The sequence below is a fragment of the Macaca mulatta genome, chromosome X, assembly GCF_049350105.2.
Source record: "Macaca mulatta isolate MMU2019108-1 chromosome X, T2T-MMU8v2.0, whole genome shotgun sequence".
In the NCBI taxonomy this organism is placed as follows: domain Eukaryota; kingdom Metazoa; phylum Chordata; class Mammalia; order Primates; family Cercopithecidae; genus Macaca; species Macaca mulatta.
In genome coordinates, this window is record NC_133426.1 from 74,642,808 (window position 1) to 74,663,953 (window position 21,146).

Here is a 21,146-nt window from a genome sequence, read left to right on the forward strand (position 1 = left end):
TCTTGTTCTGATGGAAGAGGCAATGAATACATATATAAATAAAGTCTTTATATTCATCACAACCCTCAAGTTAACCAATTTTCTCAAGCCTACTTAAGTAACACTAATTATGAAAAATAATAGAACTCTTGAGTTAGACAGCAAGCAAGAATACTTTCATTTGGCAGTCGAGTAAAATTTGTGTATGTGTTTTAGGTTTCTGTGCCCTCAATCACTTCCCCTCAAACAATTTTCAAGGCTTATTACAGTAAACATCAAGAAACTAGGACAACACAGTTAATTAGTAACATAAACACTTACTGGCAGCAGAGACCAGCTCTTTGTGAAGCCTATAGGTCATGACAGGTTCAGAAAGATTCCTGAAATGAATGAAAATTGTCAGTTGCTTTGGGAAGAAAGCAGCTGGGTATTGGATTCTTAGTTCTGGGGACAGCAAGGCTGAAGTTCCTGAGCCCTACAGCTTAGTGGGATTATATACATTCTTCTCTTCACCTGAAGCTTCCTCAGGGGAGTCCAAGTTGCTAGTAATTCAACAAAAGACCTGCAAAAGCATGGGCTGAGCCCTCTAGCAAGGTCTCCAACTAGCTCACAAAAGTGAAAAGAGGCACAAATCAGTCCCACAAAATTCCAGAGGGGACCCATTCTGAATGCTACCATGAATCCCTTACAATTTGATAGATCCTTAGAACTTCCAAAGTGCTTTTGCAATTGTCCTCCCAATTGATTCTTCCAATAATCCTGTGAGGCGGAGCAGTTATCCAAATCCCCATTTATGGGAGGAGGAAACTCAGGCTCAAATGGGTTCACTCATTTAGTCAAAACACATTGAGCATCTACTTGTACCTGGCATTGTGCCAGGTATTGGGGATCCAGAGATGAAAAGAAACAGTCCAAACTTCCAAGGAGATAATAGTTTAGTAGAAAAGAGCACCATACACAAAACTTGCAATGCAGTGGGACAAGTATGATGATAAAATAAAGGTACATGGTAGGTGGCTCTGAGGAAGTAAATAATCAACTAATAATTATAAGAAAAGCAAACTCTCTACTGCTCTAAGTGATTTACATATATTAACCCATTTAAACCTCATATCAACTCTGTGAGGTAGGTACCATTTCCAGTTTATAGATGAGGAAACTGAGGCCTAGAGAAGTTAAAAACTCATCCAAAATTACACAGCCAATAAGTGGTAGAAGCAGGAAGTCTGTCTCCTGAGTCCATGCTCTTAATTACTATACTATACTGCCTGCCACTGTTGTTACTGTAGTAATCCAAGCAAAAGATAATAAAAGACAAACAGAGGGGCTAGTCGTGGTGGCTGACATCTGTAATCCCAGCATTTCGGGAGGCCAAGGCAGGAGGATCACTTAAGCCCAAGAGTTCGAGACCAGTCTGGAGAACTTAATGAGACCCCTACCTCTTAAAAATAACATAAAAACAGTAACTGGGCATGGTGGTGCGTGCCCGTAGTCCAGACTACTCAAGGGGCTGAGATGGGAGGACTGCTTGAGCCTGAGAGAGAGAATGGTGTGGTGGGAGGGCAAGGCTGCAATGAGTCACGATCACAACACTGCATTCCAGCCTGGGTGACAAAGCATAGAAAGAATAGGTGAGGAGAGTGTTTTGAAAAATATTAAAGAAAGAACTCCTTCTTTGATTGGGTATGATGGCGAGGGAGCAATTTGGTTTGGGTGAATGAAGAGAAAAAGAGTTGATTAAGAGGGAAGTAGAGATGCTAAGTCAGGGAAGCCTCAGGAAGGAGATGTCTACTAAGAAGTTGGATGCAGGGCTCTGCTAGATTAGAGAAGCAGATGTGAAAATCAGGAACCTAGAGAACAGATGACGAAACCACAAGAACAGATGCCACTTCTCCAGGGGAGCTGGCAAACTGGCAGTCAAACAGCTACATGAGGCCTTCTGATATTTCTTCTTTGCCCAGCACAGTGTATAATAGTGAAATGGAATTGAATCAATTATCAAAATATTTTAAAATGAGATATTTCATATACAAATCCATATCCCCTGTCTCTGTCGAAAAATGCAAAGATCTGGCTCTATTGGTTCTTTGTAGAAGTAAACAACACTGCTGTTTGTATGTAAACAAAGGGCTTGTCATGCAAATAAAGGTTCAATGTGCAAAGTGTTTAATACGAAAATAGTCTACTTCACTCAGTTTTATTTCCTGGTCCCTGTAGATATTTCAGTTTTCAGTCGTTCTACTATAGTAAAATAAGTAGAGAGCCCTGGAAAATACCAAGTAGAAAGCCCATAAAGGACATCGACAAAAATGACCAGAGGTTAGAGAAAAACAAAAAGCAAGTGATTCAGCAGAATCCAAAACAGAAGAAAGTATCCAGGAAGGCTTGTTAACAACTTCAAATGTTACAAAAAGGTCAAGTAAGGTAAAGACTGACAACTGTGCTTTGTGTGCAGCATTGAGGATATCCCTGGTGACCCTGGCAAAAGCAGCTTCACTGGAGCAGAGGGGGTAAGAGTTAGATTACAACGAGTTAAGAAGGAACTGGGGAGTTAAGAAGTACAGACTGGGAGTGTATATTACTTGACACAGAAGCTTGGCTGATGTCAACAAAAAGAGTGAAACTGTGTACAATATTTTAAGAGATTTATTCTGAGCCAAATATGAGTGACTATGGCCTGTGACATAGCCCTCAGGAGGTCCTGAGAACTTGTGCCCAAGGTGGTCGGGGTACAGCTTGGTTTTATATGTTTTTAGGGAGGCATGAGACATCAATCAAATACATTTAAGAAATACACTGGTTTGGTTCAGAAAGGCAGGACAACTCAAAATGGGGGGCTTCCCACTTTGAGGAATTTAAAATTTTCTGGTTGGGAAATTTAAACATTTTCTGGTTGACAATTCGTTGAGTTTATCTGACGATCTGAGATCAGTGGAAAGGAATGTTCAGGTTAAGACAAAGGACTGTGGAGACCAAGTTTTATTGTGCAGAGGAATCTCTCAGATACCAGACTTTAGAGAGAGCAGGTTTTAAAATGTTTTTTATTAGACCTAAAAGGGCACCTGGCTCTTAGTTGATTATCTACTGGATCTGGAAAGAAATGAAGGAAAACAATGGGGGAAGGGGATTCTCTATAGAATGTGGATTTTTCCCACAAGAGACTTTGCAGGGCAATTTCAAGGTATGGCAAGAAAATGTATTTTGGGGTAAAACATTTTCATTTTTTTCCTGTGTTATGCCAGAGTCAGATGGAAAGTAAGTCATGATATACAGGGTTAAATAAAATCGATCTGATGAGAATTTATGGCTTGGAGGGTACGACTCCCCAAACCCCTTAGAAAGGAATTTGGGCAAGATAAAAAAAAAATCAGAGCTTAGTCCTCACTCAGAAGGGGTAAAGTATCTCATTAGGCAATCTTGTTTAAGTTCCTGGCTCTAACTATCATCTGTATGGTTAATGATCACCAAATTTTAGTTCAAGCCATGAGCTCATCACTGAGTTTCAGACCTATGTATTCAATTGCCTGCTTAATATTGTGCCCTGATTTCTTCAAAGGTACCCAAATTTGATATAACCAAATTCCAACTTATTGCCTCCCTCAAACTTAGTCTTCTTGTGTTTCTCAAATCAGTAAATGCATGACCATCATTTGGTTGTATGGGCCAGAAACATGGAAGTCACCTTTTTGTCTCCCTATCCCTAATCCTCATATCCAACTCATCAATTTTACTTACCAAATCTCTTGAATATGCTTACTTCTAGGAATATCTACTGATACTCCCTAGTCCAAGCATGAGCATCATCTCTTGCCTGGAAGACAGCCATAGCCTGCTGATTTACACACCTCTGCCCATTTTATATCACTGCAATCTAATCGCCATACTTTTTTTTTTCAAAATACAAATCTCAGTATGCACCTCTTGTTTAAAATCTTTCAATATATTCCCATTACTTTTAAGATAAATTTAGACCCCAATTTTTAAAAGATCCTTTAAAGCCCTGAATGATATGGCCCTTACATACCTCTCCCTCCCTCTCTACACTCAATACTCCCCCTATACTGATTCATGTAGTTTCTTGAAGGGGCCTTCCTCCCTCCCGCCTCAAGTCTTCGCATATTCTGTCTGGAGCCCAACTCCCACTTAGTTGATTCCAACTTACAGTTCAAACCTCAGTTTAAACCAAAATGGGTGACATCTTCCTATTAAATGCCTTCATAGCACATTATAACTTTCCTTCAGAGTACTTATTAGAGTTTATTACATTTGTATGATTATTTGTCTTCTGACTGTCCCCTTTACTAGAATAAGTTCTTTAAGGTCAGAGACCATATCTATACACAACTGCCTAGTGCCTAACATCACACTTGGCACAGAGTAAGCAGTCAGGATATTTTTACTGAATCATTTAGTGATTTAAAGATGTATGTGGCTGGAGCATAATTACATGCTGGGAAAAAGAGCCAGTTGAATGAGAGAGGATAAAAATAGAGGAGAGAGAAGGGATGATTTCTAGAGGACTTCTCTTGAAAGGTTAGAGATAAGGGGTGATTTAGTTACCTAGAACAGAGGGTGGAGACCTGCCCTGGAACACAGCTATCTTTGAGAACTCTAAAGGGTATTTACTGGCTGGTGTATATTACAGAACCATGGATGAGTCTCAAGAACAAATATCACTTACTGGGGGTGCTGCCCACTCACACTTCAGGTTGGACCCTCTCATCTTTGAAAAGGGCCACACTGCCTATTATAGGATGAGCTGGGAATAATGCAATGTGGGGAAGGCCTTACAAATCTAAGAAAATGTTGAGACTCCTTTGAAGGAAGCTACAGATACAGAATCACTTATTCCCACTATTCTCATCACAACAAGCCTTCTTAAAGTGTTCATAACAGATTGCTCTCTGTCTTTACTGAATTACCAAGCCATTCAAAGAAGGCCAAAGCTCCTGGGATAGGGGGCAGGAGAAGAAGATGCCCCAGTGCCAGGGGCCTTATAAGTCAGAGACACTTAGATTTAAAAAATACAAGCTGGGACCATGGCTAATACTTAATGGAGAAAGTGGTGCACCTTGGTTTCCCCATCTGCAAAGTGAGTCAAGTACCACCTAGTACACTCGGTTAATGGGAGAAGAAAACAATGACACTATCAGTGTAAACAACTAGCTGCAGCCTAGTACAGAATAAACCCTCCAATAACAGTTATTTTCTTCATCAGCAAATGCAGGAGAAATATTCCTGGAAAGAACATTCAAGTTTATGGAAAGCTCTAAGATGATGCTACAGTAGCAAAACATTTAACAGTAATATCTGAAACCCAATCTATTTTGGATTAGTGAGATTTCCCAGAGCTTATGTATCAATCTTAATGGCTCAAGAACACAATCATTGAAAAGAAGAGGCTTTTGCACATAAAGCATGATACATACTATGAGACATAAAGAGTGGTAAGAAATCAATGTGTTTAAAAATATATATGTCTCAAACACCTTTTGCATAATATAAATTTATGCCAATAAACTGAATAATATATTCATCAATATTGCACATGCCCAAATTTTGTTGGTGAGCTAACTTCTTTCCATACTGCTGACAGTTCATTTAGCTCCAACATTATTACAGTTGTATTTTCTTGGTTTTTATTTCCATTATCTGGATTAATACATGATACGTAGCACATCACATATATAGACCATTTTTGCCCCAATGCAATTTGATGTTTCAAAATGGGTATTATCCTCTAAAACATGTTAGCCACCCTGAATAGTCCCAGCTCCTGATTCTACTAGTGAATCCATCATGACATCACTCTATCTGTGAAGAGCAAAACATATTCAGTTATTTCAAGTGCATGATTTTTGAACATAATCTTTTTAGCCTTTTTTCAATAACAATTCTATTATTTTTATGCTTCTCTTGCTTTAAACTCTCAGATTTAAAAAACAGTCTTTGCACATTCTTGGCCAGAAATCATCTTCACATGTTTTTTCTTAAGCAATTCTATCCAGCCTCCTGGAACTGAGACCACATTAACTCCACTCAACACCCAGAGAAATTTCACCAGCTATGAAAAGCAAACTACCAATTCAAATCAGGCATACCTGAGGTAGAATTTCAAGGAACTGGTGATTGTCTTAATGTCCCAGTCACTATTATGAAAATCAACATCTCCTGGGCATTTAGGATCTATTTGAGAAAAGTAAACAAAAACCAAAAGTTAATCATCAAAAAAAATCTTACATTTTCCCTCTTTTAAAAGAAAAACAAAGTATATTACCCTAAGTAGTTTTTAAGAGATCAAAACTTTAGAAGAAGCAAATCTTTGATGTTTCAAAAACATGACTGCATTCTGCTCTACCATATAAGGAATAAGAAAGTAATCTATCCAATTCGCACAACAAGAAAACACTGAACAAACAAAATCAACTCTTCTTAGATTCATCAGATAACTGGGGTCATAGGGTAAATGGCTGTCCCCAGAGGTGAGGAGATAGAGAGAACCAAATCTTTTTTTTTTTTTAATTTATTTATTATTATTATACTTTAAGTTGTAGGGTACATGTGCATAACGTGCAGGTTTGTTACATATGTATACTTGTGCCATGTGGGTGTGCTGCACCCATCAACTCGTCATTTACATCAGGTATAACTCCCAATGCAATCCCTTATTGTAACAGAAGCACAGGAATAGAAAACTCCTTGGGAACCAGCACTGGGATAGGATAACCTAACCTGTAATTTACAAATTGCTAAGGCTTAATATGTTCGGGTTTGAGCGGTAAAAACTCCAATGGCACCCAGTCCAAAAGGGGCTCCCACGCTTTTGTGAATTTTACCTACAGGAGTCCTATCAAGTTTTGATGGTGAAAAATCCCCCCATGCTTCCAGCAGTGGGGAAAGATAAGTAGTCATTTAAAAATATTCACAGACCCTTCTCTTCTTCTTAAAAAGGTCTTCCCTCAAGAGAAACTGTTTTTACCAGATCATAACCTCCTGCAGTTTTATCAGAACCTAAGCGAACGAAGTGAAGGGAAATACCAAATTCCAGACCCAATTTGCCTTCTAGTCTCTCCCAAGAGGGGAAAAAAAAATCCTGAGAAGAACTTAAGTAAGTCACAGGCCAGGGGCACAGCTCACTAAAAGAGACATAATCTTATAGAAGACTTCCCCACCCATGACACCTTACCACCGTATCAACTGGGCTCATATGTAACTACGGAAATATGACTAAAAGAATTGTGCTTCTCAGATGATATTTAAGTCTTTAGGCAAAACCAAAAATAACAGAGGCGGCAAAAACAAGAACATCAGAGTAATGTTTAGCCTCTATCAGTCGCATTTCTATATACTAACAATGAACTATTTGAAAAAAATTTCAAAAACAATCCCATTTACAATAGTATTAAATAAAGAAAAGTTTAGGAATAAATTTAGTAAAGGAAGTGAATAACTGCTACACTAAAAACCATAAAACACTGGTAAAACAAACTGAAGACACAAATAAATGAAAAAATAGTCCATGTTCATGGATTAGAAGAACTAATCTTGTTAAAATGTCCATACTTCCCAAAGCGTTCTCTGGGTTCAATGCAATTCCTATCAAAATTCCAAGGTCATTGTTCACAGAAATAGAAGATAATCATAAAATTCATATGAAATGACAAAACACCCTGAATAGTCAAAGCAAGCTTTAGCAAAAGGAACAAACATGAAGGTATCACACTCTCTGACTTCAAAATATATTATGAAGTTATTATAACCACAACAGCATAGTACTAGCATAAAAACAGACCAATCAACCAATGACACAGAATAGAAAATCCAGACATAAGCCCAAGTACTTAGAGTTAATTGATTTTTTGAGAAAGGTGCCAAGAACACTCAACGGGGAAAGGATACTCTATTCAGTAAATGGTGTTGGAAAAACTGGATATCCTCATACAGAAGGAAATTGGACCCTATCTTATAGTGTGTACAAAAATCAACACAAAGTGAATAAAGATTTAAATGTAAGACCAGAAACCATAAAACTACTACAAGAAAACATAGGTGAAAAGCTCCATGACATTTGTCCAGGCAATGATTTCTTGGATCAGACTCTAAAGGCACAAGCAACAAATGCTAACATAGACAAATGGAATTGCACCAAACTAAAAAGCTTCTGCAAAGAAATGGAAACAACACAGTGAGGGGACAACCCACGGATTGGGTAAAAACAAGGGCAAACCATAAATCTGATAAGGGGCTGATATTCAAAATATAGAAGTAACTCAAACAACTAAATAACAAGAAAACAAATAACCCAAGTAAAAAATGGGTAAGAAAATATGAGCAAAAATTTTTCCAAAAAAGAGATACTGGAATATGTGTACTTGAGAAAGAGAGAGTGCAGTAGTTGTGAGACACTGCATTGAATCCCATGCTACCCTGTCCACACAGAAGAAAGCAAAATCAGGCTGAACTCAGCTAAGGACAACCCACACAGGAAACATTTAAACCAGCCCTAGCTAGAGGGGAATCACACATCCCAGTTCTAAGCCTTGACACGGCAGGTTAAAGTGCTCTGGGTCCCTAAATAAACTTGAAGAGCACTCTAAGCCACAAGGACTGCAACTCTTACATTAGTCCTAGTGTTGAACTGGGCTCAGAGCCAGTGAACTTGGGAGGCATGCAACCTACTGTGGCTATGGGAGTCCTTGCACCACCCCATACAGCACACCTCAAGGCTCCAAAAGAGACCCCTTCCTTCTGCTTGAGGAAAAGAGGGGGCAAGAGTAAAGAGGACTTTGTCTTGCATCTTGTATACCAGCTCAGCCACAGTACCCTAGGGCACTCATCAGAGTCCTAAGGCCCCTTTTCCAGACCCTAGCTCCCAGACATTTCTACACACACCTGGGGCCAGAAGGGAACCCACTGCCTTGAATGGAAGAACCCAGTGTTGGCAGGACCCATCACATGCTGACTAAAGAACCCTTGGACCCTAAATAACCAGAAGCAAAACCCAGATAGTACACATTGGGCCTTAGATGAAATTTTGTGGGCCTCAAGTATGACTCAACACATTCCCAGCTGTGGTAGCTCTGGGGAGAGACTCCTTCTGCTTCAGAAAAGTAGAGGGAAAAGTAAAAGTGGACTTAAAAAGTAAAAGGAGAAAGTAAGGAAAGAATACAAGAGTCTCTGCCTAGTAATCCAGAGAAGTCTTCCAGATCTTATTCAAGACTGTCAAGGTGGTACTACTACAGATCTGCAAGAACCACAGAATTACTGGGTATGGGATGCTCTCTAATGCAGATATGGCTTGGATCAAAACACTCAAGTCCTTTCAAATATCTGGAAAGCCTTCCCAAGAAGGGCAAGTACAAACAAGCCCAGACTAAGAACACTACACTAACTACTTAACTCTTCGATGCCCAGAAACAGATGAACATTCACAAGCATCAGGACCATTCAAGAAAATATGACCTTCCAAAATGAACTAAATAAGGCATCAGAGACTACTCTTGGAGAAACAGAGGTATGTGACATATGAGACAGAGAAATCAAAATAGCTCTTTTGAGAAAACTCAAAGAAATTCAATATAATATAGAAAAGGAATTCAGAATTCTATCATATAAATTTAACAAAGACATTGAAATAATTTTAAAAATCAAGCAGAAACTCTGGAGTTGAAAAATGCAAGTGACATGCAGAAGAATGCATCAGAACCTTATAATGACAGAATCGATCAAGCAGAAGAATTGATAAGCTTGAAGACAGGCTATTTGAAAATACACATTTAGAGGAGACAAAAGAGAAAAGAATGAAAAACAACGAAGCATGCCTACAGGATCTAGAAAATAGTCTCAAAGGGCAAATATAAGAGTTATTGGCCTTAAAGAGGAGGTAGAGAAAGAGATAGGGGTAGCAAGCTTATTCAATGGGATAGTATCAACGATATCAACTTTGAAGTACAAGAAGGTTATAGAACACCAGAGACATTTAACCCAAACAAGAATATCTAAAGGCATTTAATAATCATATTCCTAAAGATCAAGGATAAAAAAAAAAGGATCCTAAAAGCAACAAGGGGAAAAGAGACAAGTAACATAAAAAGGAGCTCAAATATGTCTGATAGCAGACTTTTCAGTGGAAACCTTACAGGCCAAGAGAGAGCAGCATGACATAAAGTGCTGAAGGAGAAAAAAACTCTTACCCTAGAATAGTATATCTGGTGAAAATGTCCTTCAAACATGAAGGAAAAATAAAGACTTTCCAAGACGAACAAAAGCTGAGAGATTTCATCAATAGCAGATCTATCTTACAAGATATGCTAAAGAGAGTACTTCATTCAGAAAGAGAAGAACAGTAATGAGCACTAATAAATCACCTGAAGATATAAAATTCACTGGTAATAGCAAGTACACGGAAAAACAAAGAATATTATAACACCATAACTGTAATGTGTCAACTTCTCTTAAGTAGAAAGACTAAACAATTAACCAATAAAAAATAATAACTCCAACAACTTTTAAAGACATAGAGAGTACTATAAGACATAAATGGAAACAACAAAAAACTGAAAAGTGGGCAGAAAAAATTATGGTGTAAAGTTTTTATTAGTTTTCTTTTTCCTTGTTTGTTTATGCTATCAGTCATAAGTTGGCATCAGTTTACAATAATGGGTTATAAAAGAGAATTTGCAAACCTCTTAATAACCTCAAATCAAAAAAGATACAATGGATACACAAAAACTAAAAAGTAAGAAATTAAAATCATACCACTAGAGAAAATCTACTTCACTAAAAAGACAGAAAGAAAAGAAGGAAGACAAGACCATAAAACAATTAGAAAACAAATAATAAAATGGGAGGGGGTAAATCATTACTTATCAATAATAACATTGAATATAAATGGAAAAAACTCTCCAATCAAAAGACATACAGTAGCTCAATGGATAAAATAATTAGACTCTTGCCTACAAAAAACACATTTATCCTGTAAAGACACACATAGACTGAAAATAAAAGGGTGGAAAAAAGATATTCCATGCCAATGGAAACCAAAAAAGAACAGAGTAGCTACACCTATATTAGAAAAAATAGATTTCAAGACAAAAACTTTAAGAGACAAAGAAGATCATCTGTCTTATAGGACAGATCTCGTATTGATAAAATCCCTCAGCTTTTGTTTGTCGGGAAATATGACCTTCCATATTTCTTTCTTTCTTTATTTCTCTTTCATGTTTGAAGGACATTTCCACTGGATATACTATTCTACAATAAAAGTTTTTTTTTCCTTCAGTACTTTAAATCTTCAGAAGATCATTATGACCCCATAATGATAAAGGGGTCAATTTAGCCAGAGGAAATAACAATTTTAAATGTAATACATCCAATGCTGGAGCACCCAAACATATAAATATTATTAGAGCTAAAAGGAGAGGTAGATTTCAATAGAATAATAGCTAAACACTTCAACACCCCCACTTTCAGCATTAAACAGATCTCCCAGACAGAAAATCAACAAACAAGCATTGGACTTAATCTGCACTATGGACCAAATGGATCTAGTAGATATTTACAGAACATTTTATCCAATGGCTACAGAATACACATTCTTCACCTCAGCATATGGAACATTCTCAAGGACAGACCATATGTTAGGTCACAAAACAAGTCTTTTTTTTTTGAGACAAGGTCTCACTCCACCACCCAGGCTGGAATGCAGTGGCTCACTGCAGTCTCGGCCTCATAGGTTCAAGCAGTCCTCCCATCTCAGCCCTGGCTAGTAGCTGGGACTACAAGTGTGTGCCACCACACCTGGATAATTTTTTGAACATTTAGTAAAGACAGGGTTTCACTATGCTACCCAGGCTGGTCTCGAACTCCTGGACTCAAGCGATCTGCCTACTTCAGCCTCCCAAAGTGCTAGGATTACAGGCGTGAGCAACTGCACCCACCTGTAAAGCAAGTCTTAAAACATTCAAAAACCCTGAAATAATATCAAGCATCTTCTCTGACCACAATGGAAAAAAAAAAAAAAAGCCAGAAATCAGTAACAAGAGGAACTTTGGGAACTATATAAACACATGAAAATTAATATCCTCCTGAATGATCAGTGGGCCAATGGCAAAATTAAGAAGAAAACTGAAAATTTTCTTGAAGCAAATGATAGTGGAAATGTAATATACTAAAACCTATGGGATATAGTAAAAGCAGTACTAAGATGGCAGGTTAGAGCTATAATGCCTACATCAAAAAGAAAAGCTTCAAATAACCTAATGATTCATCTTAAAGAACAAGAAAAGCAAGAGCAAGCCAAACTCCAAATTAGTAGAAGATAAGAAATAATTAAGATCAGAGCAGAAATAAAATGAATTTGACATGATAATAAAACAAAAAGATCAATAAAACAAAAAGTTGGTTTTCTGAAAAGATACATAAAATTGACAAACCTTTAGCCAGATTAAGATAAAAAGAGAGAATATACCAATAAATAAAATCAGAGATGAGAAAGGAGACATTACAACTGATACTGCAGAAAATCAAAGGGTAATTAGTGGCTACTATGAGGAACTGTATGCCAATAAATGGGAAAACTAGAAGAAATTCATAAATTCCTAGACACACACAACCTACCAAGATTTAACCAGGAATAAATCCAAAACCTGAACCGACCAATAACAAGGAACAAGATCGAAGGCATAATAAAAAGTCTAACAGCAAAGAAAAGTCTGGGACCCAATAGCTTTACTGTTGAATTCTACCAAACATTTAAAGAAGAACTAATACTAAACCTACTCAAACTATTCTGAAAAAATAGAGTGGGAAGGAGTACTTCCAAACTCACTCTACAAGGCCAATATTACCCTGATACCAAAACCAGACAAAGATACATCAAACAAACAAACGAACAACAACAACAAAAAAACTACTGGCCATGACCACTGATATATATATATATATACTCAACAAAATACTAGCAAGCCAAATTCAACAAATTTTAAAAATCCTTTATCATGACCAAGTGGGATTTATCTCAGGGATGCAAGGATGGTTCAACATACACAAATAAATCAATACAGTACATCATATCAATAAAATGAAGGACAAAAACGATATAAGAATTTCAATTGATACTGAAAAAGCATTTGATAAAATTCATTATCCCTTCAGGATAAAACCCCTCAAAAATCTGGGTATAGAAAAAGCATGGCCCTGCCCAAGGCCTGTTCCATTCTCATTGAAAGTAAACATCAATTTAGCCATGTGTCTGTTAGGATCCCTAATATTCATAAGACACTGTCAACTCCAATTTCAGCTTGATTGTATAGCATGTTGGTCTACATTCATCTAACTAGACGATGATTTGTACATTATAATTACTTCTCAGAGAATAGCAATTCCAGCTTTATAGTCTGTAATTCTTTTTTTTTTTTTTTTTTTTTTTTTGAGACAGTCTCACTCTGTTGCCCAGGCTGGAGTGCAGTGGTGCAATCTCCGCTCACTGCAACCTCTGCCTCCCAGGTTCAAGCGATTCTCGTGCCTCAGCCTCCTGAGTAGTTGGGATTACAGGTGTGTGCCACCACACCCAGCTAATTTTTGTATTTTTAGTAGAGGTGGGGTTTCACCATATTGGCCAGGATGGTCTTGAACTCCTGACCTCAAGTGATCTGCCAGCCTCGGCCTCCCAAAGTGCTGGGATTACAGGCGTGAGCCACTGTGCCCGGCCATAGTCTGTAATTCTTACATACATCTTTGTGACAAGACAGTATTCATACAGGATTACCTGAAGAACATGCAGCCCATCTGTTCCTCTAGGTTGTCCACTGTGAACCACTCTTTTCCACCCAAACACCCTACCTTCTGAATCCGTGGCTCACCACAGCAGTGATTATTGGAAGATTTTTTAATTTTTTTACTCATTTGTATCTGAAATTTTTATGCAAGAACTCACGCTGATATCTTACAAACTCAAATTTGACTCTTGCTTGTCTATAAACCAATCAAAAGAACAAACTAAACAAGTTCTTAGGTCTGTGGATCTCATGAAGATAGAGAGCAGATTGGTGAGTATCAGAGGACAGGAAGGGTAGCAGGAGGGAGGATGAAGAAGAAAAAAAGTTTCCTCCATAAAAAGAGTTATTAGGTTTAGGAAAAGTCAGTGTAGTTTAATAGAAGGAAAACTCTCTGAAGAATCAGAATACAGGAATCCCTCTGGAAAAAAGCATTTACAGTGAGAAACACAAGGTTTTAGAACTCGGCTGATAGAAGATGACAATGTGATTAAAAGGTAGCTGCAATGAAATACAAATGATAACGAAGGACAAAAATTATTCTTAGCGTAATAATAAAAGAATACTTTTTTTTTTTAAAGAATACTTCTTTAAGCTAATAAAGATTTACTGTGATGTGCTGGTAAATAATGAACAGGTCGACACAGAAGGTGGAGAGTGCTGATTTTAGCATTTGTCAATTTCCATGTGAATCAACCATGGCTGATTTGAAGTGATCAACATAATGTCAATGAATGTAAAGTTGGGAAAATATGTGTACAGTTACACCTTTTGAGCAGGTACCAGCTGCCTCCAACACACCATTGAGTCAATCTCAAATGATCAGCTCATATCACCATTAATGGTGCAATACTAGAAGCTTATGATCAGAAGCCAGAAAAGGATGTCTGCTATCACTAGTACTACTTATCATTTGGTCAGAGTGTCTAGAACAATGATTCTCAAACACAGCTTCTAGAAACATCTGAGAAGCTTTTAAAAATGACAATACCCACCTTCCCCCTACATCAGGTAAAGCAGAATCTCTGATTCAGGTGAGTCCTGATACTTTTTTAAAAAACTCACCATGGAATACTATGCAGCCATAAAAAAGGATGAGTTTGTGTCCTTTGTAGGGACATGGATGCAGCTGGAAACCATCATTCTTAGCAAACTATCACAAGAACAGAAAACCAAACACCGCATGTTCTCACTCATAGGTGGGAACTGAACAATGAGATCACTTGGACTCGGGAAGGGGGACATCACACACCGGGGCCTATCATGGGGAGGGGGGAGGGGGGAGGGATTGCATTGGAAGTTATACCTGATGTAAATGACGAGTTGATGGGTGCTGACGAGTTGATGGGTGCAGCACAGCAACATGGCACAAGTATACATATGTAACAAACCTGCACATTATGCACATGTACCCTAGAACTTGAAGTATAATAATAATAAAAAATAAATAAAAAAATTAAAAAAATAAACTCTTCACTGAGTGTAATGAACAGCAAAGGTGGTGAGGAACTGGATTCTCAATGTAATTTTAAAAAGAAACAAAAACAGAAAAGTCAAACCCATTGGAAAGGAGATAGAATAATCATTATTTACCTATCATATAACTGTCTAACTGAAAAATGCAAGAGAAACTACTGATACTTTTTTTGTTTTTGTTTTTTTAGAAAGGGTCTCACTCTGTCACGCAGGCTGCAGTGCAATGGTGTGGTCATGGCTCACTGCAGCCTCAAACTCCTGGGCTCAAGGGCCCCTCATTCCTCTGCTTCTCAACTAGCTAGGACTATAGGCTCGCACCACCATGCCCAGCAATTTTTGTACTTTTAATTTTTGTAGAGATGGGGTCTCATTATGTTGCCCAGGCTGGTCTAGAACTCCTGGGCTGAGGAGATCCTCTCGCTTGGCTTTACAAAGTGCTGGGATTACAAGCATGAGCCACCATGCTTAGACCTATTGATAACGTTTTTAACATTAACAAGAAAGCTTGTTAAAATTCCTGGTCAGTGAATGAAGATATAAAAATCATAAGCATCCTATATATCAGTAATAGACACCTCAAAATTGTAATAGAAAAAATAGTGGCACTGTATGTGTATGTGTGTGGGAGACAGAGGAGAGAAGAGAGAGTGATTTATTTAAGTCTCAGAAATAATATAAATAAAAGTATTACACACAAAAATACTTCTGTAAATGAAAAACAAAATTTTGTGATCCTGGATAGAAAGACTAAATATTGCATGTTGTCAACTTGATTCCAATTAATTAATAGATTTAGTATAATTGCAGTCAAAATGCCAACAAGCTAATTTTCTGGAATGTGATAAAATAATTCTAAAGTTTACATGGAATAATAAACTAGTAAAATGAGTGAAACATTTTTTAAACAGTAATTGTGGAAACTTTGTGCTACTCAAAAGGAAAATGATTAATGATGTGGCATGGTCATAGTAGTATAAGAATAGTTAGGCCAGTGGAAAAAATGAAAGCTCAGGATAAGACCATCGTATAAATGTAAGAACTTAATGTACAATAAAAGCAGCATTTTAAATTGGTGGGAAAAAAGCAGAATTGTTCAAAAAATGGAACATAGAAAATTAACTATTTGGGAAAAAATAAGTTAGATCTCTATTTCACAACCAAACAACATATTCAATTTCAAGTGCATGGAGGAGATAAAATGTAAAATACAACCACTAAATAATACAAATAAAACATAAGTGAATTTTAATAGGTTATTGGGTTAAGGAATGACTTTCTAAACATATGGAGAAAATAAAGCTTTAAATGCACCCTGGAGCATGCCATATATATACAGCAAGGGTGACAAGCTCTAAAAACTAGCACAGAGATGACCACTTAAGAGCTGCACTGGGGTCATGATTTGGTTGGGTATGCATTAAACTTTGCATCTCAAAAATAAGTCTACAGTCAGGTACCAAATTGCATGACAGTCACTTGGGCAGATGTTTAAAATGCAGATCTCTGGATCCCAATGCAAGAGATTAATTCATTGGGTCCATGATGAGGCCTGGCAGTTTGTATTTAAAAAAATAATAATGTCTCAAAGGTGATTCTAGGATGAGGCTGGTTTGTGGAATTACTGTATAAATATTGCTAAGCCATCTACCATGTAATGTGATGAATAAAAAGATTGAAAGTAAAAATAACCATAGAAAATATATTGGTAAAGATTCTAACCACCACTCTCAAATGAGAACACAATGCTATTTTTACATTCAGAGGCAAACCAAACAAAACAACTACAGAAAGTTACAATGGCTCACCTAAAGTACACAGATAATGTCAGAGTGTCTCAGTTAATTCAGGAAATGGTAGATAATATAATATTACTGAGAAAAATCTAGTTGCATGAATAGTAAGCCCAGCTTTGATTAATTGCAGTTGATAAAACAGATCAAGTGAGAGGAAAAACAAGTGACTAACAGAAAGCGTGGGCAGAAATAAGCCCATCATGCTCTGACATAAGCCACGAAAGCAGTAATGACTAATGTGAGGATTGATTAGTTTCTCCAAGTTAAGGTCTTGCCAGTTGTATTTTAGGCTCTTAAACATCACCCCTCTTCTTCAATTATAAAACCCAGGGATGCCAGACTAAAGGACAGCTGAAAGAAAGGCCATTTGTCCTCTTGTTATCACTGAATATAAGACAAGTGTGTGCCCTAAGTAAAGAAAATCTAACCACAGAATAACAAATGTTATAATCTGTGGAGGTGGAAGATCTCCAAATACTTAATAACTAGTATTGGCACAAAGTTCTATCACTCAACAGAGATGCTGGCTGTAAACACCAGAAATAGCCACACTGGTACCTACTAGCTATTTCAGGCCAGGCTCATGATATATATGTAAAAGAGAAAGATGCTACCTGAAAAAAGGATAGAGGCTACCCTAGTTAGCAGCTTAATATATATCCATATGCCAATTGATTCTCCCTGTGTTCAAACTATGTCAAGATTATTAACAATATTTATAACCTTGAGGCAAAAATTATATTTTGGTAAATCTACCCAAAGTATGTAGTGGAATTAACTTATGCACAAATATGTCATCACATAAAAGGAAAAAAACTAACATGCTAAAGAGGGAAATTATTGGAAAAATTATTGGTATATTTTTGTATCATAGTATCATATAGCTATTAAAATATTTACGCATGCCACATGTATACATATGTAACAAACCTGCATGTCGTGCACATGTACCCTAGAACTTAAAGTATAACAATAAAAAAATATATTTACAAAGTATTTTTAACCCTATGGAAAATATTATGTTAAGACAATGGTGACTATGTAAATCAAAATTTCCAAACACATCCTCTACAAAACAATATAGAGCCACCAGAACAACATAAAAGTACATAAAGCCATGCCCTTCACATAACAAAAAGAAAGAAAACACCTATATAATAAAATACTTAAATATTAAATTGTAAGTAGAAAAAAAAAAAAGAAATCCCAGCAAGCTATCACTCACAAGTCTTTCCAGAGAGCAAGGACAATGCTGAAACAGGAGTGTTAATGAGAAAAGAAGGGGCTAGTAGCCTAAGATTAATCTGAAATCACAACCAGAAAGACAAAGTCCACACAAAGCACAAAAATAATGACAAACTGGTAGATTAGAGCCTTGGGGAAGAGCTTTCTATGCAGTCTTCAAAAGGCAGACTTTGAAAGGTATCATTTGTAAGAGAAAAAGTGGCAAAAAATAAGGGAGAGATACCCTGTGAAGACTGGAAGTTTAAAGGAATGTGAAGCAAAAGAGGAAAATTTAGGAATGGTCAAAAGTCTACCAGGCAAATGGAATCAATATCAGACAAAATAGATTTCAAGTCAAAAAGCATTAAATTAAACAAAGAACACTTTTATTTGTGGCCTAGGCTGGAGTACAGTGGTGCAATCTCGGCTCACTGCAACCTCCGCCTCCCAGGTTCAAGTGATTCTCATGCCTCAGCCTCCCGAGTAGCTGGGACTACAGGCGCCCACCACATCCCGCTATTTTTTGCATTTTTAGTAGAAATGGGGTTTCACCATTTAGGCCAGGCTATTCTTGAACTCCTGGCCTCAAGTGATCTGCCCGCCTCAGTCTCCCAAAAGTGCTGAGATTACAGGCACAAGCCACTGCACCCAGCCACACAGAACACTTTAAATGCTAAAAGCCATTCTCCAAATAAAGATACATGAATATCTGTGCATCAAGTAATACAGCCACCACCTTTATAAAGCAAAAATACTAGAGATGTATATAAAAGCACACTAAAAATAAGAAACTTTAACACATCATTTTCATTAAACAACAAATCAAGTGGATAAACAGTAAGTAAAGATGTAGAAGACCTAAATAACAATCTTACAGATATATATCAAATTTTATGCCCTGGTACTAGAGGCTACACTTCTCAGTTGCACATGACACACTCACAAAAAGTGATCATATATTAGGTTACAAAGAAAACATCAGTAAGTTCCATAAAGTTGACATGTTATAAACATTGTCTAATAATAATACTACAATAAAGCTAAAAATCACTTTTTAAGTCCATTCCGCATGGAAAATTATAAGCTTTCTCTTAAATAATTCTTTAAAGAAAGAAATACAAATTAAAATCACAGAATGTCTTTAAAATATGATCATGAAAACACTACATATCAAAATCTGTGGGATACATTTAATGAGGCGATTAAAGGAAAATTCACTAAGTTAAATATGTTCATCAATAAAATAAAAATTAAAAAATGAATTACATTCTTAGCTAAAAAGGCGAAAGAAACAACAAAGCAAACGAAAAGAAAGGAAAATAGCAACATAAGGGCATAAATTAATGAGGTAGAGAATAGAAAAACAGATCTAATGCTAAAACCACAATTTTTTGAAAAAATTAACAAAGTAGACAAGCCATAACCTAACTTTATCAAAAAAGAAGAAATATACAAGGAAGTATAAATATACCAGGGGTGACAAATAAATTTAAATGCTAGGAAAATTCACCAATACAGAATACACAAATAATGATTGGCTTTGGATCTCAATAGAAAAGGAAACAATAGGGCTTGGCTGGCAAGCCCCACTGAGGAGCCGGAGCTTAGGCCGCACTTACCCCCGAGTCCACTCCCGGTCCCTGGCCCCTCAGCGACCTGGCGAACCGGGCGACGCTGAAGCGGCCCATGGACTTCGGGACTAAGCTGCTGAGTCCCTGCTCCCCCGAAGCGGGTGGCGCTGCGCCTCTCTGCCCGGCCCCACTCTGGGCCTCAGGCCCCGACGCCAAGCTGCCGCCGCCGCTTCAGACACAGACCCCACCGCCAAGTCTGCAGCAGCCCGCCCCACCCGGCAGCAAGCGGCGCCTTACAATTCCAGAGCAAATTTTTCAGAACACAAAACTGAATATGGTCGTTATCAGAGGTGGAGACATTTAGAAATTGTTCTTAATCAGAGTGAAGCTTGTGCTTCAGAAAGTCAACCTCACTCCTCAGCACTCATAGCACCTAGCTCTCCAGGTTCCTCATGGATGAAGAAGGACCAGCCCACATTTACCCTCTGACAAATTGGAATAATATGTGAGCATGTCTTAGACTATGAAGATAAGATTCAGGAGGATTGTGAGCAAATCCTCAATACCAAACTAGCAGAACAATATGAAGGAATCTTTTGCGAAATCCACACATGATCAGATTATGCAACGATATGGGACAAGGCCAACAAGCCATGTGTCCTGAAGCTTTGTCACATATCTGGGTACCAGGTTTGACCTCAAGAGATGCCTGCTGTACACTTTTTGCAACTGGTTTGATAACACATTTCAGCTCCAACTTTGCATCCTGAGAATACTTAAACATTTCTGCAGGTCCATTTTATACAACTTGAAAGACCTTAAAACTTTTTGGTTGCCACAAGCATATCTTCCTTTTCTGCTCATCCAGTAAACAGCTGTGCCCTACTGTGATAGATTTTCTAAACAAAAATACCTGGAGCAGCAGTTTAGCAAAATATGCCTTCAGTGGCACTCAACAAATGGAACTTCCCCAAGCACAGTTCTGTAAGAAGTGTGTATGAGAGTGTGTGTATGTATATTTCAAGTTATTATTTGTATAGTGCAATTTTTTTTTTGATCTTGGGGATTCTGTTTTTAATTCATGACAATTATGGTTAAAAACATTGGCTTGGCCGGGCACTGTGGCTCACACCTGTAATCCCAGAACTTTGGGACGCGGAGGTGGGTGGATCACCTGAGGTCAGGAGTTTGAGACCAGCCTGGCCAACATGGTGAAATCCCGTCTCTATTAAAAATACAAAAACTGGCTGGGCATGGTGGCAGGCACCCGTAGTCCCAGCTACTCAGGAGGCTGAGGCAGGAGAATCACTTGAACCCGGGAGGCAGAG

At 37.6% G+C, this 21,146-nt stretch overlaps 1 protein-coding gene and 1 pseudogene across 3 annotated transcripts in view; one reads left to right on the plus strand and one right to left on the minus strand.

Moving 5' to 3' along the window:
- The window catches only part of OPHN1 (oligophrenin 1), a 379,470-nt gene that overhangs the window by 76,046 nt on the left and 282,278 nt on the right, over positions 1-21,146 (minus strand). For all 3 annotated transcript variants that reach the window (XM_015127602.3, XM_077987907.1, NM_001261353.1), the window contains 2 exon segments: positions 6,081-6,165; positions 301-359 (listed from right to left, as the gene is read on the minus strand). In XM_015127602.3, coding sequence (XP_014983088.1) covers positions 301-359; positions 6,081-6,165 — 144 coding nt within the window.
- Positions 17,027-20,575, plus strand: LOC106995228 (akirin-1 pseudogene; annotated as a pseudogene).